Source organism: Anser anser (assembly GCF_964211835.1).
Source record: "Anser anser genome assembly, chromosome: 5".
In the NCBI taxonomy this organism is placed as follows: Eukaryota; Metazoa; Chordata; class Aves; order Anseriformes; family Anatidae; genus Anser; species Anser anser.
In genome coordinates, this window is record NC_139725.1 from 5,325,712 (window position 1) to 5,350,482 (window position 24,771).

Sequence of the window (24,771 nt, forward strand, 5' to 3'; positions counted from 1 at the left end):
GATGTCCAGTGATTTTGGTTGTAATTGGTCAAACTCACCCATCAACATCTGAATGAGAAAACAAATTGCACTGGTATTTCTCCAGTTATGAAGATTTGAAAAAGCTTCTGTTTGGAATCTTAACATAGCATAAATGTTCCAAATGCTCAACAAAACTCACATAAAAGTTACACCTGAGAATCCAGGCTGATGTAGACCTGTTCACACAAGTCATTTACAATGACTTCTGCTTGAGTAGTGAAGCACATGCAAAACATTTCATAAAATAAATTATATAGTACACTGAGGTACATGCTGCTAGTTGCATGGGTCTGATTACGTTTGGAGCTGAACATCTTAAAGTCACATCTCCTTTAGTTGAATTTGAGCATTCAATCAGATATATGTAGTAAAACTGCCTGTCTTCAACAGGTACATCATGTGCGGCATGCTGCAGCTTCAAGAATGGGTGGCAAACACCCCAGTTTCTCCAGGGTGCTATGCTTTAATGTACACCAGTGTCCTGTCGTTGTCCAGCCTCAGTTCAGCTTGTGCATGGTAACTGTTGCTGGATTTTTTTTAACGCATCCAGCCCTGCTGCTTAGCCATAGACAGCAAAGCTTCGTGGGGAGTTTTGAGTTCACAGAGCTGAGGATGAGGTGTAGAACCAGTTAATACAGAAGAAAGAGCTAACTTAACTGAGCCTGGATAAGGCACAGTTTTCCTAGAAAAACTTGCAATCATGATGATATGTTTTTAAGGTTTAGCCTTAGCTATAAAAGAAAGGCAAACAGACTTTACAGTGGGAAAGTTACATACATAGTCTTAGGCCTCAACAAATTGGTCATATAATCGAATACCTCGAAAAAGCATGTTACTTGAAAAGAAAATTGCACAGTAATAGGCTTCCTTTTTTTGTAAGCTATTCTTGCTCCAGACACTTATTTCATATTCACCAAAAAAGCCCGGAGATCACACTGGAGATCTACTAATTTCAGTGACTGACTCTGAAGTTTTTAATTGTACAAAAACTAAGCTTCCTAATTTACTATGAAAATGCTTTACCTTATTAGATACACCATTTCAAACATTCTATATAGGAAATACATTTACATGAAAAAAGTCCTAAAATAAAGGATGCATAACTAATACATTACCTTTTTGCCACCAGGTCCACAGTACATTAATTTCATTTAAAATGCACTGACCATACAGGATAAATTCATTTTGCTTTATATGGTGTTGACAGGCATGTTTATTGTGCAGTGAAATGTAGTGTAGTTTCAAGCTGACTATATCCATCAACACAGGGCAATATGCTGACTACTGGGCCAGATGAAGACATACATTACCCTGAGAGCAAAACACTCATTCGTATACAGCAGTCTCTTCTCCTGAGGATCACTACGGTAATTTATGATGCCTCGAATGCCATTACTTTACAACTGACACCAATTTGGCAATTTGTATACTAACATGCATGCATGTAAAAGAATGCAGGTTTGTGGCAAATGGAAAAATGGAAGATGCAAAACTATTTCAATACTATTTTAGGATAAGTACCATGCAACAGGTGTTCAGTGCTTACAGGAGACTGCAACTGCAGTCAGGTTTTTACTGCAGAAAGGAATAGTAGTTCTGTTGAGTGACGTAAGATTCAGAGCTGCATGTAGGACCAGTACATAGGGTGTGTATGGTTAATGAGGCTTTGTTCATTGCTGTCAGAAGGCTTGCAACATGCACATCAAAGATACCATCTTTTAAGAGAGGATATACTTATTGTGAAACTACAATAAATTATAAACCTAAATCAGCACTGAAACATTTATTGAGACACATGGCTACATAATTTGAGAAAGACTAAATGTAGCACATAATGGTCATTCCATCTTTCAAAAGAATATCACAATATTTCTAACTAGTATGTGAAAATATTAATAAGTTGGTAACAATTTTTTTAAAAAATAAAAATATATATTTTTGATGAAAACACGGAAAAGAAAATAATACATATTTGAACCTGTAAGATGATCTCTTACTTTCAGAAAGGTACTTATTCACTATGGCTAAGGAGTTTGTCCTTAGCCCTTTCAAACAGTTTTGGCATGATCTAATGCAGGCAAAGACTACTTTTGCTGGTATCAAGATTATAGGCAGGCTTGTTAAACTTGATATAATTTAGAAAGGGGAAAAAAAAAAAAGAAATTATAAGCAATCTATTTTCAGAGAAAGGTTATGTTAGAAAACAATTCTTAGAGTAATAAATTACAAACATCCCAAGAAGGCTAAGAAGCTCTGGCTGCATCTGCTTTAAGCAAGCCCATACTTGAAGGATTTGAAAAAGCAGCCAATGAGTTGATGTTCTTTGTGCTTGATCTCTGGGGGAATATTTGCAAGTTGACCCATAGGCCATCACAAAAGCATCTGCAAAATGAATTTCTGCAAATAACTAAAGTAATATAATCTCTGTGTTCTTGTAACTATCTCAAAGCTACAGAATTATATTCAGCGTACAAAGCATTATAAGAAAATACATTTGTTAGCATTTGATTCTACGTGGGGAGCCAGAAATTCTCAGTATCTTCTAAGCTTAGAAATGAAACACTAATGATATAAAAAGCACATATGCTCAGTGAGCTCTTGCAAGTTGAAACACATAAGAACAAGCTTTCAAACTGCATGGCTGTTCCTAGGTACTTCATCCTGTCATTCAGATATTTAAACAGTACCATGTCCTATATAAACAATTTCAACAGGTTTTACAAAGTAAGGATTTTTTCTTATTGTGATAGTTATAGTACCGACAAAGACATAGTTGCCTGAGATTTTTGAAGAAAAGATATATACAACTGCAAGGAACTAGGTGTTTCACATCTGTTCTTTCTGGAAAAGTTTTCGGAAAATCTAATAAATAACAATCCCCAAATAATAGATAAAACAAAAAGCATACTACTGATGAAGGGTGAGAAGAGAGGAGAACAGTGGTAGTCATCTCTCTATGGAGACTAATGCTCTGTTCATACTGCAGTTGTGGAAGGAGGGTTTGGTTTTCAGATTCAAGAGCTTGGTCAGGATTCAAACTTATTGCAAAAGCAGTACGTTTTGGCTGCCCTAATGGCTTAGTTGGCAAAGAAATCTACACTTTGTCCCAAAAGCCTTGGGCTATCCTCAAAGTGACACTTCTAGCTTCTGAAGGTGTAGACTGCCTTACTTCCTAGCTCCTTTGCATTTACTCGACTTGTCAGAACTTTAATGATTTAAAGCTAAAAACAGCTTAGAGGAGAATGATCACTTTTTGTGGATATATGGCAACCAACTGCCCTGTGGGAACAGGATTCCAGACTAGGGACAACACTGGGTCAAAGAACAGCACAGAATGAATCTAAAAATGTTACAGCCTCATTAAAGTAATTTCAAACAATGTTTTTCTTCCAAAAGAGACTGACTGTTCTCTAATGCATAGGCAAGAGGAATCCCTGGGCTATAGAAAGAGAAAAGTATCTGATCATCCACAAGAAAAAGATAAATGTTTTCACATGAATGAAATGTTAAGAAATGTACAGTAACAATTGTTACATCATTTATTTATTTATTCCTGCATTTATCTAAGTTTCTCACCTTTTACAATGACAAGCATTTTAGGACAGGCACCTTCTCCTACCATGTTTGCTGAAATCTTGGTCACATGAAGGTTTATCCTACTGTCTTTAATAGAATGGGATTTTACTCTCCATTTTATACATCATTTACCACAACAAAACATCAGATTCAGCCTTTACATGTTAACAGAGTGCAGATAATAATATCCATGACACAGAGGAGCATAAAAGGTTGAGAAAAAGATGAAGAAAGAATGAGAAAAGAAGTGACGGCAAACAGAAAGAGATTTTTATCAGTCCCTCTGTTATTCCTTAATTACTCTTCCCACTCTGGCCGTTGATTCATGTTTGAAGTAACAGATTTCCTTTGAATCCCCTCACATAACGAATCTCTGGCTACTCTAGAGAATACACTGCATACCATCTTCCATAGATATATACCAAGATAGAATATATAGAAATAAAGACAATCTTTTTAGGTTTCTAGTGTCAAAGTGACTGGTTAGCAGCAGTGCTCATATCATCAGTTATTCATTACGCTGAGATGATATTTTTGTCTACTTTGGAAAGAACTGATCATGATCTCCAGAATATCTGGCCCTGAATATGATAATAAAACTAGCACTGCTAGCAGCGTGCATTGCAGAGACCAAAACCTAATGAACAAGCAATTAGGAGTCACTTTTGCTACTAGAGATTGGTTACTTATGAACAGGGAAATGCAATAAGAGCAGGAAGCATGAAAACATGGGTTGGCAGTCCCCCTTCCTGCCCTTAACACATGGACAGACAAATGCAGCCTTTATGAAAGCTACAGCAATATTTTAAATGAAATAGAAAAATGCAAATCTGGAAAGAATAGTACAACAAAGAAAAGCTTTGGAAGATTCAGAATACCAGAATAATTATGTAGCTATTTTCAAGCTATTAAGTTTGATGTTCAACTTTGGAGAAGATTAGACAAATGACTACTTCACTGTAACCTAAGAGATTTGTAGCAGGATTAGTATAATGTTTATCTTTGTTTTGTCCCTTGCCTGCCTCTTACTTCTCCATTTTTGTTTTACCCTCACCCATATTCAGAAGACTTTCTCATTCTTTATCACCAGCCTGCAAGAGAGGCAAAATAAATGGGCATCTCTTAACTACTGTCATTACAGGCATGTCTTGTCATCACTATGCAAAACTAACACTTACTTGGAAACACGACTAGCTACCTGACAGTGATGCTGTAGTCACGCAGACACAAATACTCTGCAGGGAAGTATCTGTTCATCAAGCTGGTTTCATTCCAAATGCTAAACAAATATTATTCCGCTGGGATTTGAGGGCCCAACATATCTTACAGGCTGCATGTCAGTGAACAAAAAGGGGATGAGAACTGAGAAATACATGAGTGATTCATTAAATAGTGTAATATTTAAATGGGCTGTAAAATATTTCACCTGTAAAGGTTCTAAAACGTGCTAAGTGAGTACTAAGAGTTGGGAATATACTGTAGCAGAGGTTAGCTATATTCATACAACACTTAGTTATGCTAAGGCTTCTATTTTTCCTGTTAAGAGACTCCATTCTCTTTAAAACATCAGCAAGAAGAACCAAGAGGGAATTCCCTAAGGTCAGCTCTGAGGAAACATAAACCTCTAATTCAATAACTTCGCTACTGCACTGAAAAAGGCCTTATTATTGCAACATCCATATGGAGTCAATTGGACATTAATGACTAATCAATCCCTCCCCTTTCTATTCTACTTATAGTGTCACAAGCCATGTTTAGATTAGCCCATTTCCTGCTTAGGATCGCTCAAGATGTCTTTTGTTCTTTCAGGGCTGGCCTGATGGAGGCAGCTTAAACAAACACACGACCCAAGTGGTGCAGGAGTTATAAACTGCCATATGTGAATGAACAAAGGGGCCATACTAAAGCCTTTTGTGGTATTTGTTAATGTTTTTCATCTGAGTTTAAAAAGACCTAATGACTTTGCGGTGAGCTGATGCATGTGGCTCGTGGCTTTGCAAAATGAAGGAAATTCTACCCAGTTATATATCAGCATATATTTTCCGAAGTGCCTTGTTTTCAGTTTTGGTGGCAGTGAGTTTACTATTTTAGTACATTTGTTTTACATATGCAAGCAAAATTCTTAATCTTGAATAAAACACAGCACCAGTTTTCACAGCCATCCTCACAACCTGGATATACGTTTTCCCCCACTTGAAAGACAGGAGCTAAAATTAATAGTGAAGTATATTCTGCATGTAAAATCAACTGTTCTCAGCTCTGTCAGTGGTAGCAGTTCACTCACCGGTGTTCAAAGCTCAACTGTTAGTTGGGTCATATTAAAGGCTGAAACAATATTTCTAAATAAGCTGTTATCACATCCATGCTCCACAGCCAGCCATGCCCAAATCTACATTATTTAAATGAATCAAAACCGCTAAATGCAACTATTTTCTTGATGACTTACACAAACAGTTTAGATTTCTTGACCACATTTTATGGCAAAATTAACCCTTACAGAAATTGGGCACAGAGTACAGCTAAAATAATTAAATTATAAATTCCATGGAATATTAACTGAATTAGTTAATTCTTAAGGTCTGACTTAAGCCCTCAAAGGCCAGCATGGCCCCACTTGTGCTGTAACACAAGAGCTTGAGAAGTTATTCTCTGGAGATCCACAAAACATCTAGATAGAAATTGGCATAAAGAAGCAGTCTCTACTATAAATTTGGGGATGAATGTAAGTGTTGTAAGATTTTTCAATCATGTGCCACTTGCAGACTTCAAGACCCTTCACAGATAATTAATTAAACGCTAACAACCCCCTTCTGACATAGATATTATCGACAGAGAAAATGTGAAACACATTTAAGTTCAAGGTTATTCAGCCTAAGTAATGACACCAGAAGTACTGGACTGCCAGTCATCAGGTCTAACTACAATCTACATCCCCACAAACACTATTGCTGTTTCCCTTTGATACTTCATTTTATACTCCAGTGAGGAAAATAAAGGCCCATAGTAACAAAAAACATGGACAAAATACCCCAGCCCGTGAGAAATATTGCTAATAGTTATTATTAGGTACCTGACAAGATCTATTGATACTACAAATTGTTTTGTTTTGTTTTCCCAGAAGAAAACCTGCTGTTTTCTGAAATTGTTGGTACTATACTAATCATCTTCCAAGTCAAAACAATAGAAAAAGGAATGCAATAATCTATTTAACACAAACATGTTTCTGTAAGAGTAACAGATTGATTGCCAGTGCAAGTGTTAACCCACATAATTTCAAACTTCTCCTGACATCACAGTGTCACCCAGAACATCTAGAAAACATGATATTGATTTTTAAATGTAGGGATTAACTCTGCAATCTTCAGTCATCCCTAACAGTTTTCTAAAAATCCTGCCCGAACAAGGGCCACAGGACATGATCCATTCATATTTCAGTCAATGCTTTGTTTTGTTTTAAGATGGAGAAATGACAGACAGGAATTCATCACAGAGGAAAAGGCAGCCTGACTTCATATTTGATGGATACATTGTTCAAGGTGTGGCTGAACACTATTAATGAACAACTTTGCTTGCTCCTATGTATCAAAACAATGAATTTTAAAAGATTAAATTGAACGTGATTTTTAAAGGGAACTATGTTTAGCAATGGGAGAGAGCTTTACAAAGCCACCTCCCTCAAAATATGTGATATTAATGAAGTTCAGAAAACAAAAAAACCTTGCAAAAGGTTTTAATGTGTTAGAATCACTGCATTAGCGACCCATTTCCTGGGTTAAATCTGCAGTTGACTTTGGCACCTTCTAGCATATGCAACATCATTCTGTATATCAGTATAACTAATTCCCTTCCACCCAGTGTTTACTGTTCTCACTTGCCATATAATGTCAGTAATTAGATTGCAAGGACCTAGGGCTAGGGTATGCACATGCCGTTTCTTCTTGCCATTCATATGGGGTGCTGATATTACAAAAATTAATAATTAGTAAATAATACGTCATGAAGGGAGAGAAACAAAACCAGCATGATAACAGGAGCTCTAAGTTCATGAGTAATAATAAATGTTAGGAAAAACTCTTAAGGCTAATTTTTCAAATATGCTGCACCTGCATATTTGGGATTTGTAAGTGAAGCCAGGAAGACACTTTTACAAATAGGGCAATGGCATGACCAAATATGTTGCCACAATTATCTGATTTGGAAAATTAAAAAAAAAAAAAAAAAAGAGGGATTTGCCATGAAATAGGCACTTATGTGAAAAATCTCACAGGAAGCACAGCTTTTCTTCACAGCTTCCTGTGAAACTATATCTGCCCAATTGAAACGATAACAATCGAATATTTGCAAAAGCTGTGAAGGTACTGTAATGCCCACCCCAGACACATTTTGGACCACTGATTCTCTAAAATTAAATCAAAATACAAATGAAGAAAATATTTTCCCCTTGCTACTAACTTCTGCACTAAAGGCTTGCTTAGATACTTGGCATATCTATGTGGAAGAAAAGCAGATGCTCTTAAACACTTGTCAATTGCTGAGATACTGAGGTTCCTGGGGGAGAAAATGGTACAGTGTAAATTCAGAAAAAATAGACAGTTGTACAAAGAAGACTGCTTGTCTGGAAGCTGTATCCATTGCTCATGCTTAGCCTGAATATACAATGCTCTTTTCTTAATGTATTCATATTTCTGCCCTGCTCCTACTGCTCAAGAAAGTATGAAAAAAGTGCAAGATTCCTCCCTCCTCCATGCAGCATGATGGTGCCTTTCTCCATCAACCGACAATTCACTTGTACCTGAAAATTTCACATTATTTTAAGCAGCTTTGATGTCCTTTGGCAATATTGGAGCAACACAAAGATGTGTACAGAGCTAAGCATCAGTACCATGGTTTTTTTGACATCTGTGATAGCTGTACATGAACTCCAGAGTGTGAAAAAAATGTTTTAAACCACTGAGCTAATATATTGAATTTTTCACTTACTCCACTTAAAAATAGCTAAGCAAACTGACTGATGCTTTCAGGATTTGTGACAGTAATTTTCTCATGGGCGAAGATTTTCTTGTGTAAAACTGCAGCCCACAGTTACTTTTTACAGCCTTGTTCTAAATTCCTGAAAACAATGTTTTATTATATCATGGAAACTGTGACAAGCCCTTAAGTGTAACTGTGCTAATGGGCACCCCTGAACAAAACTCTGGGCATTGTAACAGTGATTGCACATTAGAAATTCTAGCTACAATTTTTTTTAAAAAAGGTGCTATTCTAAAGAATCAATTACTGTAACATAGAAACAGCAAACGAGAAAGCCTGATATTTAGCAGTAGGAAAAAAATACCTCAGACAGTTGAAAATCAAAAGGTAATACTTGTGGAAGACATCCAGATTTATTATGCTGAAAGTGAGAAGCATACTATACGTTTAATATTAGTATCTTGAGAGGAGTAGGTTTCAATGCAATGGGAAAATCAGTCCGCACACCCTCAGCCCTCAGCTCAGATTTTTCAGTACTCATAGTGGGAGTTCCCTCTGTAAAATATTACAGGGATGCTGGCAACAAGAAGATTCATAAAGTGGTTACCATCAGAAAAGTGATGGGATGGTTCTTAACGACAGAAGGGCTTATTCCTATCCCATCTGCAGACACTGAGTTACTCCAGGACTGAGGCGCTGAATCTCATCCAACACAACTGAAATACTGTGCCTAAGTACTTTATCACAGATTCCTGATCTGTTATGAGTTATTCTGAAAAATTTGAGCGTATCACTGAAGTTTCAGGCATAATCAAATAGTTTCTTATGTGTTAAAAATGGCAACCACATTTAATGAAAGCCACCTTTTCGCATCTGTTCTAATTAACCAAGATGTTAAGAAGTTATTTTATCTTTAAATAATAAAGATAAACTTATGAGATTTTGTTTTTAAGACCTATAACAAGAATAGGGGGGGAATAAAAATTCCACTACTTGAGCTTACTGCATTCGCTCTGGAAACACTTCTTTATTTTCAGACAGCTTTCACTGTTTTCTGATTTTCATCTTTCCCTTCTCAACTGCCATAGCAACTATTACAAATATTTATGTGCGACAAATACTGGCGTGGAGAGGCATTCTTTCCTCCAGTATTTATGAAGCACTGTCACAAAAGTAGGCTATGCTTTGTCACGCGTTTACTACCTTCTGTTTACACCTCTGCATAGGAGGGTGTTAAACAAGTTACCTCACATGCTTGGACTGTGTTGGCAGCCTGCCAGGATTGATCTGCCTGCAAAAATATGGTTCCCTTTCACCTACCTCTTCAGCCGATCAAAGTCGACCTTCTCTGGAGTTAATAAGGACCTGTCTCACCCGTTTGTATAAGCATTTAGCATTTATTTACTGTTGGGTATATATGAGCATGTTGAAGCTTGGAGCATATGGTAGAGGTGTTCCTTTAAGAAAGGATTGATGTTTTGTTTTGTTTTGTTTTTTACTGAAGAGATTTTTAAAATCCAGACACCTGTCACAATGTCTGCTCTAGTGCCTGGATATCAGAAATGAGGTTTGACAGATGGTCAGAAATTTGGAGCTGTACAAAGTGGCAGTTTCTCCTCACCCTTAGGTATCAGCGTTGTAGTCCTTTTATTGGTTCTTTTTTCATGTTTTTCTCATGAGGCCAAGGCACTATCAAAGGCTATCAAGACACTGCAAAGACTCCTTGTGTTCCCCCCCAAGTTAGCTCATTCCTCTCCTCCACATATACCTCAGTGATTCCACGTTCACTGCTGCTTCTGCCATTGCAACCACTCATCTGCTCACTGTATTCTGGAAGTGGGTAAAATCTGTGAGGATTCCTAACACTCTTTCTTTCTTTCTTAGCCATCCAATTTCCCTTGCTTTTGGGCAGGCATAATCTCTTGCTGTGCTACAAAATGCCTTGCAATGTGGCTAGCCCAAGTCAAATCTGAATGAGATGGACATAAAAAGAGTGACTGCTGTAACTGCTGCAAATATTGAACAATTCATTGACTTTGTATGCTGGACAGCAAATACACTGTCTGAAATGCTGCAGAACCAGATTCTTATGCTTATTATTGGATAGAAATATGTTCATTTAAAAGCAAAGGTGAGCTTTGGTTCAGGTCCAAAATCAGGTTCAAAACAAAACCTGAGTATATCTGAACTAGAATTAGTGAGATCAAGCTAGGGCTTACTACTGCAGGTAGCCTATTACCGATGGTTATGCAGTGCACAGTCCCCATTTGGCTTGCATTCAGCCTACCTGATGAATGGTCAAAGATACCATGATCAAACAGATAAGGCTTAAAGCTAAATCACCTCAAACGGTGAGAATATAGAAAAACACAATCTTAAACCAAGGAATTTACAAATTAAAGAGATGGCAGGCAGTGAAAGGGAGGACAGAGGCACTAATGAGGACACGGGCACTAAGTCAATTAACTGGACTAGAAGACAGGCTGGTACCAAGCCCAGATTGGGAACTCCATGATACATCTTAATGACTGACTCAACATCTATGCTCATAGCAAAGCTGATCCTTTGGGAGATTTTGAAAAGTAATAATCTAAAACAAGGATGAAGTAAGTACATAGATAAAGAATATAGACAGCTAATTTTAAAATTCTTTTTATCTCAACGAGCAGGGATGGACCTATCCCTCAAAACTATGGACCATAATTAGCATACTCTGACAGATTAGTTTCAGAGGAAGAAGCAGCAAGTGCTAAACAAAGTTTACAGAATCAGGAAGACTACCGCATAAGAAATAGAACAAATGAAAACATTAAAACAGGACTCAGAAGAAAAGGGCTTTGTGTGCATTGTCCCATATGGCAAACTCTGAGGCCAAATATTTAACTCGCAAGCCCCTGACTCTAATGTATAAACACAAATGAACACTGAACTTGGAACTAAATGTTAGAGCTAATATGGCATTTTCATCTATTTCCAGTTGCTTTTTAAAATTGAATTTAGCTTTACAGCGCAACTGATTTTTCGCATTGGAAAATGGGACATACAGAAGTTATTTCTCTTTTACAAAATCACATAGTGAGACAGTGGCAAAACAATAACATTCAGATGTTGTTCAGGATACAATTAAGAAAACCATATATTAACATCCAATTCTTTGGCAGGCTTTACAATCAGGTCTTGATGGAATATGAATCCCTACGATTGCTGAAGGAAACCCTACTGCAACCTGAGCTATGGTAAAATCAGTAATTGTCAACAGGAACATTAGTTCTATTCTGCAGATTACTATCTACTACAAAGCAAAATCTTAACATACTTCCTACAGATTTTCCATAGCATTGGACTGTAAGTACAAAAAATAGAAAAATCTATAAACATAGAGCACATTCTACAAGCACGAGGTGTATGTGATTCAAAAGAAGCAGCACTATCACCAAAGCTGTGCATCTATGAGAGGAGTTTCTGTTTTAGAACTAGAACCAAGAAAAAGTATTCAGATCATCCAATCTTCTCAAGTAAAAGAAGTAACTATTTTAGGTTCCTCCACCTAGAATTTAGCAAGGGCTCACCAATGACTCCTGACTATATTCTACCACACTCTGATCAGTTAATACATGTCAGTCATGTTCATAGAGGAGTTTTAGCTAAAGACAGATTCAAAGCTGTCTTGGTGCATCCATGATAGTTAGCAATTCTTCAATACTGACAATCTCAAATTCTCAAAGTTATGAAGCAGCCTACAGAAAGAATGATGTTTCCTTTAAAATGATGAAGTTTGGAGAAAAAAATCTTGCTTAGTTCTGTAATTGGCTGTTTCTTATAATTTTGCATACCAGTTGCTGAGTATTTATGAGGCTCTCAAAACATGGTTTTTAATTTTGCCAGCTACAATTGAATCACACATTTTAACAGGACAACTCAGATTTCCAGGTAATGATACAACTGTAAGAGCTGGGGATTATTCATCAAATAGAGTCACAGTCAATAGCAATGTTTTTGAATACAGTCTGAGAATGGTTTTTAATATAGTTAGCCCAATCCTGCTGGTGGCTAAGAAAGTAATAGAGATGTTGGTTTATGTCATATTTAATATAAAACTCTTACAGATGATTCTCAGGCCTCCATTCAGATGACAGATAGGTCATTGTGAGTAACACTAGTTTAGAATACAACTTTATATGCTAATTAATCTCTGTAAGGACACCTGGTTACCCTTAGTCTAAAAGAAGTTTCACACACTGAGCAGGGACAAGAAGTCTAGGTCCTAAAGTTCATTCTGTAGTATCCTTTCATATTTATGTCTTATAATTGCATAAAGCCAAATGTAGGGAATTTTAAGACCTGTCTTCTAATTCATGATTTAAAAATTACGCATGTAGCTTCAGCTTCTGATCAAATACCACAAGCACTCCTAGGATTAAAGGAAAATGTAGCTAGGATCCTGTCAAAGTCAGATCACTGACATATACCATAGATAAGATATAAAGAGTCGGGAGAAATCATTGCAAGATACTATTACAAAGGCATTCCATAAACACAAAAGTTTGCTGATATTTCTTGTAACAAATTACTTGAAGCTTAAAAGCTATGTCAAAGCTATGGTACCCAGGAGCACTTCCCAGATCTCATGTGTCTCAGCTGCATGCTGGGATGAGACAGACATGTACCATGCCTCTGCACACTTAGTTTCCTTTGGAAATGCAGGTGTGCAGGTAGGCAGGGAGTGGAACTGCACTCCATCAGAGCTCCCTTGGTATAGATTAGCAAGGGGGTAGGATGCAGTTCAAATTGCACTTCCCCACAGTTTATGACCATCAGTAGGACTAAATTTGGACTCCCTGTCTTGGGAACAAGACTGTAGAGAAAAAAAGAAAAAAAAAAGCCATCTACAAGTAGTTAATATATCTTTTCTAAGTGTAGTATATTTCACAATTCTGAAGTTTGAAAATTCTGGTGATGGGAGTAATCTGACAGACATAATAGCCATGCACTCTATCACAAATGCACTTGAACCTCATAGATCTGGATGATGAAGAAAGAAAGTGGGGTCAAAAGTTGGCCACCAATATGTTACTTCAGAAATGTTTATTTTCTGTATGACTGTGTAAAAGCATACAACAAAACAGGTAAGTATTATCTAATGTTGTCTACAGCAATGTGCACTTAAAAATATACTAAGAAAAAAAAAAGATTAAAAGTAACAATGACAGAACAGAAAAGAAGGTGTGTGAAGAAACACACCAGGTCTTAAAAGGTTATGATGATGGTTAGTAGGAAACTTTGACATTCAGTTGAGATTGTGACTTTGGCAGCACACCACAGTGCAACAAGGTTGTCTTCATCTAGAGGAGGCAGAAGAGTAAGTTGTCAAGTTTATTAGTAACCCAACATTTAAACAGACGCACGTACACAAGCACAAAATACTGGCAGTGCCAGTTTTTTATAAAAAACTTTGTGACCTAGCAAACCTAGGAAGATCTGTAACAGCTTCATGATGATTGGGAAGAAACATTAATATTTTTGAAAATGAACAGAGCCTGTAGCACGGTACAAAGCATCAGAGGCCATAATTCAACTGCTGACATTTCAGCAGCACTCTTTCCAATGGACTTCCACTCTAAGAGATGCCACGTTAGAAGTGTTATCTCCTATCTAACTTGCCAAAGATGAGCGGCAAAACTTGGGTGGTATTTTGAAGGTCTTTTTTATATCTATCTAATATCTGAGTTCACCTTGTCTACAACTGGAAGGTCAAATAAATAGCTCAGTTTTGAAATGCTGCCAACGTTTTTTTCTCAGCTCAGCAGTGGTATTCGCCGAACACATCTTTTCCAGAGACATCTCTTGGCTGCTAAACAAAGTATGGAAATCCGAATCCATTCATGAACTCAGATTTCCCATGCAGCAACACACCATTCCCCAAACTGCCCCACCAGCTCTAGAAAGACATGAGCACTGTCCTTAAACTGGCACACATCACTGTAGCTTGGGTTACTACATATGTCAAAGCTTCGTTCTGCACTATCCAGTAACAAGAAGGGCTGTCAGTACTGTGAGGTGTACCAGGATACTAAATTAAGGACACTAGAAAGAGAAAGGTTGAATTGAAGGAAATGAGTTAAACCCAGAGAGTTAGCAGGAACTTTATGTCATAGGAATCTGTAACTGCGTATCTATAAGTATCCTGTAGTCACTTTTCATCCCAACTGAGGAAAAAAATACTCTTCTACATGTTGAAATATGAGAAGTTGCAGCAGGACGGGAATATCTTCTCAAAGCAGTTTATAAATAACCGATTAGTCAATAAGTACTTTTGAAAGTCCCATGTATCTCCTAAGTCCTTTTTCCAGAAAAAGAACATTGCAAAACACCTGTCTGAAAGTTATTTCTTAACTATAGTCTGTCCATTATTTTTCTGTTTAAACCACATCCAATTAAGTACGAGCAAATGACTCTTAGAAATAGTAGCTCCCTAAAAATGAGAATCTGGAAATTACTGATTTTATAATGATCAATTTATATATACTGGGAAAATCTGAAATGTTTCATCAAGATGATAGCCTTCTAACAAATATTATTTTTAATAAATAGTTGATGACCTTTAGTCATCTTACTGTTATGGAGACCAGAAATCTTGACTATGAAAAATTTAAACTTTAAAACAATTACTTTAAAACAATTGTTTAGCAAAAATCATGTAAGCATGTTCTCGTGGTATGTGTCAGTTCCACCTGACAAGCTAGTCATGATTTTAAACCAATAAGTAGGAATGTTTTGCTGAAATAAATCTGAATTTTACTATTCCTTTGTATGGATGAGTCAATACAGGAACAAGGATCCAAGGAACATCTTGGATCTGAACTTGCACTGTCTCCATTGAGTGTATGTCCTTGTCCAAGGCTCTTTAGGTTTGCCCAAGAACTGATTGAAGATAACGTACGTCAGCTGGCAAGCAAGGAGAATCAGGACTCTAAGGTGTTTTATCACAGACATATCATGCACTATTTGTACATAAAAATAAAATAAAATGAAATAAAATGAAATGAAATGAAATAAAATAACAATTGTTATTTTTCAGACTTCAAACTGAAGGGGCCTTATCTGGACCATTTATTTCTGGGTCACAGAGAGACAGAACAGAATCTGTGGTCAGAGGAGTACTTCTCTACACAGAAAATATTAATGTTTTTTAATCAGGCAAATTCTGTCTCTGTATTTCAAGAATACTTTGAAAAAAAGCCCTATTGGTCAACAGGCATGAGCTTATTGGTCCTGTTCTTTTGATCCAAGAATAAATCAAACTGATAACTTGTGAAATGTTTGGATATTAACAGAAAAAAAAAAAGATATTTTAACCTTTTTGCTGAAGAACAGTGGCATAACTACAATTTGTGAAGTTAAAAAAACAGAAAAAAAGTAAAAGCAGGAGGGAAATTTGCATTTTTTGCTAACTGAATGGTAGGTTAATCTTACTACAGTCACTGGTAGGGTTGGTATCTACCTATATGTTCTCTTCCAATGTATGATAAGGTAGAGGTTAAACTCAGTCTTGAGAAACACTGATTTCCATCTGTAGCTTGATCCTGCAATGCATGATATACTGAACTCTCACTGAAATCAGTACAAATGCACTGAAGGTTTGTATCATGTATAAGGCATTCATATAGAAAATGTGAAATATTTTTACATTTTCACTTGACAGCTGTCTGTCCATAGAAGTGTGCTTGCTATATCTTGAATAGTTTGTGAGTGCACTGGTTGACAGACTTCTTAAAGAGCTCTAACTTTCTCCAAAGCTGCTAAATCCTTAAAAACTGGTCAAAGTATATACTGCCTATATACATGTATACATAGTACACATATACATATATATACATGTGTACATAGTATATACATGTATATACTGCCTTTCTGAGATAATTTTCTCAGTGTCCCCTACATTTTTATTAGTTGCATAAAACGTAAGCACTTATTTGACAGCTGCTGGGGAAAAAACAGCTATGTTGTAGGAAGGCTTAGAGTATAAATGCAATGCAGTATTTTTCATGTATCTGCCCTTTGCTATGGAGTTATTACAATCTCACAAAAACGCTCATAAAATGCTACCCTGAGATATAAGCTAGACAGCACCTATGACATTAGCAGCATTTCAGATACACAACCATTCTGTGATGCAGTGGTCAGTAACCCACAGTCAAAATTGCAACTCACCTTCTGCATCTTCTGGCCTTGTAAGATCAATGACACCAGGGCCCAGTTTTCCATCTTCATTGGGTTTCCCTGTTAACTGGGGGCCTAAATTCTCAAACCTCGTTCTTTCCTGGAAAAGAACAGAAGCAGTCTTAATGCCTAAATATTTTATATCTCATTGTGAGCCTGTACATGTATGTATACACTGATACATGCCTTATTTTCTAAATACAAATAAATAACGAATGCATTTAATTAGAAATTTTACACAGGGACTATTTTTTTTTACAGATTCTGAATGTTTGCATTTATGAAAATCAGTTTTTAAATGTGAAACATATACAGAAGCTTTGAAATTATTTTGATCTGCACTGCCATAATGCATAAATGATTGTACATGCAAATACAAAACACTCTTGGCAGGGAACAGCGCCGACTGATGCTGCTCACTTTGCCTTTCCACTTATTTTCTAACTTAAACTAGAAAAGACAATCAACATTTGGGAGACATGAAAATTCAGAAGTTGAAAGAAGAGTTTATATTAAAATATACTGCTAATTTAATGGAAAAAGCACTTTTTTTCCACTATGAGATTCAAGTTAGCAATCATACCTCTGAGAAAACACAAGTCTGAATTTTATGCAAGAGTTTTTCAAAGACAAGTATTTGAAAGAAGGAATAATAGATGACAGAACTGATACTATTATTTTGTCTAGGAATTTAAATTGTACCTTTAGTAGAAAGGGAACCTAAGGAGATTAAAAAAAAAAAAAAGAAAGAAAACAAAAGAAAAAGAAAGGGAGTGCTCGCTTCTAGAAAAACACAAAGCTTTTGAGAGCTGGAGACCTGCATAGGAATGCTGGTACTGGTAACTGAAAGGTATTTTGTGTGTTAACCCAGTTCTTCAGTCAACTACTGGACAAGGTCACTACAATTGACAGTGTAGTATTGTCTCACAATAGCAGTCTCTGTAGTGCTGTGTATCAGTAGCAAAGCATTCAATGGTTATCATTAATTTAGCATTCTCATTTGAAGGAACATAACATGTTTTCCCTCTTGCCTTGTTGTTACCTCTTCAGACTAAACTTGGCATTATGTTGTACTTGTGAATGAATGAAACCTTGTTGTTCATTACTATGAAACAATATTAAATGTCATGTCAGCTTGAATTTACAGACATGAAATACCAGCTTTCAGCTCTACGAACAGTTTCTCCATGTTATACTTAATGCATTATGCAGAAGTAGAGTGCTGGTTGCTGTTCAGTCTATTGTTCAATGACCTAGTTCTGTGCTGTGCATGCTAGACGTAAAAGATTATGAGTTTCTCTCCTGCAAGATGGTTAGAAGCTTGGAAATGTTCTTAAGAATCAATCCTCCTTGATGGCCTTGACTTCTCATTTATTCCACCTCCAAATATTTATTTGTGTTATCATTATATTTTAGGAATATATTTCAGTAATAAAATCCCATTACCAAATAATTCAGGAATTCTTTTGAATCCCCATTCTTTTGATTGCTCCAATCATGGATTATTATTATTTTCTTTTAATTTGCAGAGGAAAAAAAGAAAGCAAAAATTTGACACTGGATTTGCTACAACATGCAGCTAAGGCATTTCAGGTACTAATTGCATTTCTAAAAGAAGTTTCACAGAATCTTTCAATCATCTAACAAAATATCTCTGCATTTTATATTTGGTTAACTTCATAACTTATTTTCCTCTGTTAAATCTGTGGCTGATGAAGGAGCTTACGCATACAAAGAAACTCACAGAGTAAAGAAAGAGATACAAATGAAATGTGAGTACAGAAAAGAACTGTAATACTTGAGTTCTAATATTGTACTGAAAGATGTTGTGCAATGTAACAATACACCTGAATCATCAGGATGGGATCTGTTTTACTAGTAGACAGAATAAAAAATAAGTTTGTCAAGGATTCTGCGTTCCATTGCAAAAGGCTGATTTGCAGTTGAGATAAAAACAAAGATCAGTACTAAGAAAACAGCTTTTGGCACATATATTGTCTCTTCCAAAACATTTGCACTAAAAGCTTTTTCTTAAGGATGTTAACACAGCACCTGCAGTATTCTTGGAAGAACAGCCTTTAAGTGTGTTTCAGAAGACGGAGAAATACCTTTCTGCTACAAAAATCAACAGACTCTGCTACATATCAATATGCATATTTGAAATATCTTTCTAGTCATTCATTCTCTTTGATTTTACCAGAAAATATTCTGTTGAAAAAGAAAGGAAGAAAAAAAAGTTTCTGAAAAATATCAATATTTTGACATGGAAGGAGAAAAGGGAGAATTACATGATAAGGTTCAGGAACAGTAAAACAAAAGCACTTATACCATAAAAATACCTGCTCTTGTCAAACAAAGGAGATGTACTTGTAGTTCTTTCATAACCTCCTCTTTCAAATTCATGAAAAGCTGTAACAAAGCTATTTAAATGTTTGAAATGCCTTTTGAAGTCATTTCTTTGCTTGCTTTTTATTGAAAATAATCACAGTGATTATAAAAAAAAAAATCAATATTTGCTTTGGGATTAGACAAACTCAGAAGAAATGTAAAAATAGAATAATGTTCCCCAATATTAATAAGGTTTTTATCTAGTCTTTACAATTCAGTGAAATACAACAAATTCATATGAAATTTATCATTAGAAAGGAAACTTATCCCACTAGGTTCCGATCCTTTTTTAAGGGATTTGTCTTTGCTCCTGTCTTGAGTTCATCCTAAGGAGAATAGTTGTTTAAACTAATAATCCTTTAAAAATATACCTGTTTCCTAGTATGAACAAGGACTGAGAGGAAGATTAATTCTGTCCATAGTATTCCTATATGAACTAAAAATATACTTTAATTTAAAGTAAATGCCTATAAATTGATACACTAATAAATATGTTACCGATACATGCATTATATTTGCAGACATGTAGCTTGACTACTGGATATTGCTACCTCCATCCCCCTTGCTTTAACAGAAAATTTTGGTGAGTTTGTAATAAAGTGCACTGCTCTGGACAGTGCAAGTGTTTTGTCTTCTGTGAAAAAGCATTTTGGATTTCTATATTGAATGTTTTTGGTTTGCTTGTACTAGCTATGGAGCTTACACTGTATCGTCACATTAAGTTTTCCCATTACAATTTTAGAGAAAGGTTTTAGGACACAGCACTGACAACCTTTTCTCACATGACTAGACCAACACAGTCATTTGGAGTCCACATGGAAAACTGAAAGCTCTTCTCAGAACAATTCAAATCCTTTGTGCTTCTGTTTATGTTGAATATACAGTAAAAATAATCACATCTCTAAAATGAGCAAAAAAAGAGGGGAAAGATTCTTAACAGCCATATCTTAATTTTCCATTCTGTGATATGATTAGGCACTTATTTATGCGTTGCCAGTCACAAATATGCAGAAAACGTAAAAGTTATTGAAAAAAATTAAAGTCTGCTCAACTGTCTTGCAGGACTGTTGGTTCTCTAAGTGCTTTGAAATTATGATGTATGAGGTAGATGTTGCATATTAAATAAAGATATTTAAATTATAAAGCCCCCGTTAGTGAGAGCTGATGAATGTTAAATGTTATGAGCCACAAGGCTGTGGCATCCATCATATTCACATATTATCACAGTCAGTGATGGAGCAGCCCCAGTGATGACAGATAGACTGCCAGATAGTTATCCCTTATTTCCAGAGTCACCAAGCAAGCCTTTCAATCCCTTTGGCATTATTTTTAGCTTTGCATTAAATTAGCAACTTTTCCGTCATGTTCTGGCAGAAAGAATCAATTCTTTCTTCACGTGTGGAAGGTGGAAGAACGATTCACTAAAGCAAGAAGGAAAGGAAAAAGAAGCAGTAGTCTTTTCCTCTGAGAAGGCTGCAAACTTCAAATGACTAGAAACAAATGTAAAATTGTGATCGTGTGAAAGAACAGCAATGAAACAGTAAGCACACAATAATGGCTTTTCTCTGCACTTAGATAAAAGCTGAATTTTTGATGTGCACAGTATATTTTCATAAAATTTTATATACTATGTTTTATACACTTATTGGCTATTCCATAATAATGTGTGTGCTAACAGTAAAATTGCTCTTAAATTTATGTGCGTTATTTATACGTTCCCACGTAACAATGCTTTTTGTTGTAAAAAATATTCTGTTTATTAATGTAACTTTACAACCACTGCATCCAAGATCCGTGGTAAATTAATGACATTTTTATTATTTTATAGTGTCATTAAATTTTTACTGATCACTCCATCAAACAGAAGCAATAAAGGCCATAATGCAAACTGGGACACTTAGATCAGGGGAGCAGGAAGGCATTCCATATAGTCTGAAGTAAACGGCTTGCTATAAATGATATTTATACCATCTTTAAGGATGTGAGAATACTTGGACAAGTTTGGCAAAACTGTTTCTGTAGTACCGTGGATTGTGTACTTAAATAACAGTTTACTTGCCAGCACGACAAGTTTTTTTCAAACCATATGCGAGAAGATGACTGATCGCATCCATCTCTTGAAAAATAATATATGAAATGTAATAATACACTGGGCACCCCTCCCTTCTGGATTACCAAGACTGATCCGACTATACCCATGCCTCAAATTATTTCAACATGCTTGCTTTTTCCACATCTGAAATGTATGCTTAGGCTGAAATGGAAAATGGCATGCACGCTGATCGTTGTGTGAAAGATTTAAAATATATATATATTTTGCAAACAAATACTTTTTATTTAAGTAGACATGTTTGGACAATGATGTAATGCCCTTTATTTCAACAGTCTAGCATGGAAGCAGTTACCAACATTAATTTAAAGAGCCAGTTTCTAGAAACTGAATTAATATGGGTCGTTCACTGAAGCCACAGAGCATACGACTGAAGGGATATTATTTCTTCTGAGGACAGTAGTTTAGTTAGAATGACTACAAATAATTATCACATGTTGTCTTTATGTATAAAATATATTTCAATTGAGTTATTCCACACTAAATATTCTAGCGGTTTATTTGCTAGCTGTTATCTACTCCCTTCGTGTACCATAGACAGTAAACAACAGGCAAACAACTTACTATATTCAAAATATCAAAAGCACATTTTCAACAAAACACAGAGAAACTTATTCCCAATTTGAATAATGAGGAATCACAAGACCTTTTTTTTTTTCCTCCCCTGGAAAGTCAACATACAAATGTCCCAAGCTTTTTGCTTTATTCTTCCTACTTTTTATAACAGCTGAGACTGAAAAGTTAAATTACCCTCCACTTAGAATCTTTTGCAACATCTTGGCACAGCAGGGATAATTACAAATTAACTTTCAGCCTTATCTCTGAATATTTTAGTTATTATGGGTGGGAAGTTTAAACATTAACCTTATTACAACAATGTCAATCATCCTACTGGTGTGCAGGCATGCAACTGCTGGAATTCTTTGGATGGCAAAGTAGATAAACACAATAGTTGCATTATTGTTACAACTAAAAGCATGGCAACCCCACAGAAGGGCCTTTGGTTTTCTAGAATTTTGTGGTGAATATCCAGAGCTTGTTTTCAACAGCATAGCAGTGGGAGGTGCTCCAATAAATGTGATAAATTAAGTTAGCAAAGTGGGTTGACTTATTGTAGAAATGGTGGTATTTTAAGATATTGCAAGATACAAAGTGTATCATTTCCAACTACTGATTTACAGGTTACATGGACAAAGGATGTGCTGATTTCTTTGCTATTGATACAACCTGACCTTTCAATTTTCGTATGGAAGAGAAATACACAAATTCAATAATTCTACCAATGTGAGAGAATGATCTCAGGAACCAAATTAAGAGGGACAGTTTGGTGGATTTTCACCTCTACCTACTGCTGGGTTTGGTTTTTGAAGGCCCATATATTGTTTGTAAACTGTTCCAGTACTTCCTTGATATGCTGAATGTACAGCATAGACTATCATCCCTGCCACAGACTGAGGTTTGTATTAGGTTACAGTGCCTCAAAACAAGCAACCCGCTTGAAGAGGTGAATTGAGAGAAAAGTCTTCAGGTTTCCTATTAAATATTTTCTTATGTCTTAAAGAATGACTGAGAAGGAAGGGATTAAAAACAGATAAAAGGGAATTAAACCATTTTTTCCCTGACTGACAAGCCTCGGCTGGCTTCCACATGACAGCATCATATATGCAAGCCCATCACAAGCAAAAAAAAACTCCAAAGTTCTTCAGGACCACAATTTCATAGTGATGGTCATGATATGGACTCTTCTTCTAAGACAGGTTCAGAAGTCAAAATAGAGAATTGCAAAGTAATCCAAACATAAAGTGTTTAGATAAAAAGTTTGAAACTGGAGTGCTAAAGGCCAAAAACTCATTAGATAAATGCAAACCCAAACTGCCTAATTTTAAACACTCTCTTTAACTAATTGTTTTAGAAGTCTGATTTTAAGAATCAGAATGCCAAGAGCCCCTGGCTAGTGTGAGCAGTAGCCATCCTGAGCTCTGAAAACAAATAAGAAGGATTTAGATGAATCCCCTGATTACTGGGAGCATTCAGCACATACTACTAAGTTAACAGATTTCAGTGCACTGAAGCTTGCCTTTAAAAATAGCAGCGTATGATTTTTAAAGTATTTTTTAAAAGCAAACAGTACAGATAGCGAATGTTTCCACCTAAGCAGGATATTATGCCCTCCTACATATGAAGTTTTGACATACCCTTAACTATTGCTGCACTTGCAGGGACTCCTAAGCTATGGATCTGCCCTGGTTAGATTACTTTCAACAGGATTACTGCACTTACTGAGCCCCCTTAACCAAATGCTTTATGTCTTTGTTCATATGGTTTTAATATGGTTTTAACCAATTGCAAGGTTATTTATAAGTTTGCAACTCCCCAGTAGTTAGAGTTATGAAGCGTTCAGACTTAAGCATATCCAGTTGTGTGGTAACCCAACTACTGCTTTCATGCGGTTTCCAACCTTTTATTCATGCACAATGGCATGATGCATGGCAGTATCTGAGAACTCTCTGATTAACTCTTTGTTTCAGCAGCAAACTCATACAGTAGTCTACAGTAAAATCACACATCACCCAAAATGTAAAGATCTTTTTTAAAATCACATTAACTGTGGAATTCTACCTTAGACTGATGAGAATTCATTAGTCCTCGAAAAACAAATGGACAATCAATTAAATTAACAGCTGGTAAATGAAAAACAAACAAAAGGAGTTTCTACTTAACACTGCATAATACAGCTGCAGAATTCACTAGAGGTCAGAAAGAGTCCAAAGCCTGGGCTGTCACTTGTTTTTAAAAGAGCTGGATAATTTTTTGACTGTTAATAACATTTTTAGTAACACATGCTAAAATAATCAAATCTTATGTTCCAGAGTGTAAGCTGTTCAATTGTTGGGGTCAAAGAGAAATTCCCTCTTTCTCTCTGTTGCTCCCTTTCCTCCTGACCAACATCCACAGATGATTAACTGGAAGCCTTCCAGGGAGAGAAGTTAATTTTCTTTTATAACATCAGGTATTGCCCACTAGATTTAAGGGAGAGCTGGTAAATGGTTTAAGACCAAATCTACGTACCTTGTAACTAGAAAGAATTGGAATGCACCCATTTAAAAAAATACATTTTTCTTTTAGCTAAGTGCGTCCATGTGCAGTTTTAAGAGAGAGACAGATGAAAATAATCACAAATGACAACTGACGTACGCTTCTATCAGGAACCAGCAAAACTGTTTTTCTTGTGCCTTAAAGTGACTAATGCAAGCAATTGAGTAGCTACTCTTGGACCTTCAGAATGGTCATTCATATTTCTAACATTTGAGTTACGCGAATAAATGCATAAGAAGATGTCAAAACCAAGCTTATCTCCAGTAAAATAAATAGAACAGAACAATAATAATAGATATTTTGCTATATTTTGGTTTAATTTAGAAGATGGTTGGACCTTGCCATTTATGTTCCCATTTCCACAAAGTATTTAAAAACGTAGACATTAA

The 24,771-nt window shown here is 35.9% G+C and overlaps 1 protein-coding gene across 33 annotated transcripts in view; it reads right to left on the reverse strand.

Annotated features, from left to right (window-relative positions):
- Positions 1-24,771, reverse strand: part of SOX6 (SRY-box transcription factor 6) — a 482,345-nt gene that overhangs the window by 118,790 nt on the left and 338,784 nt on the right. For all 33 annotated transcript variants that reach the window (XR_014585612.1, XR_014585613.1, XR_014585614.1 and 30 more), the window contains one exon: positions 16,780-16,888. Coding sequence is in view for 29 of the 33 variants with exons in the window: in XM_083840231.1 (XP_083696357.1) it covers positions 16,780-16,888 (109 nt within the window). In the remaining 4 variants the exon portion in view is untranslated. The remainder of the gene's footprint in view (positions 1-16,779; positions 16,889-24,771) is intronic.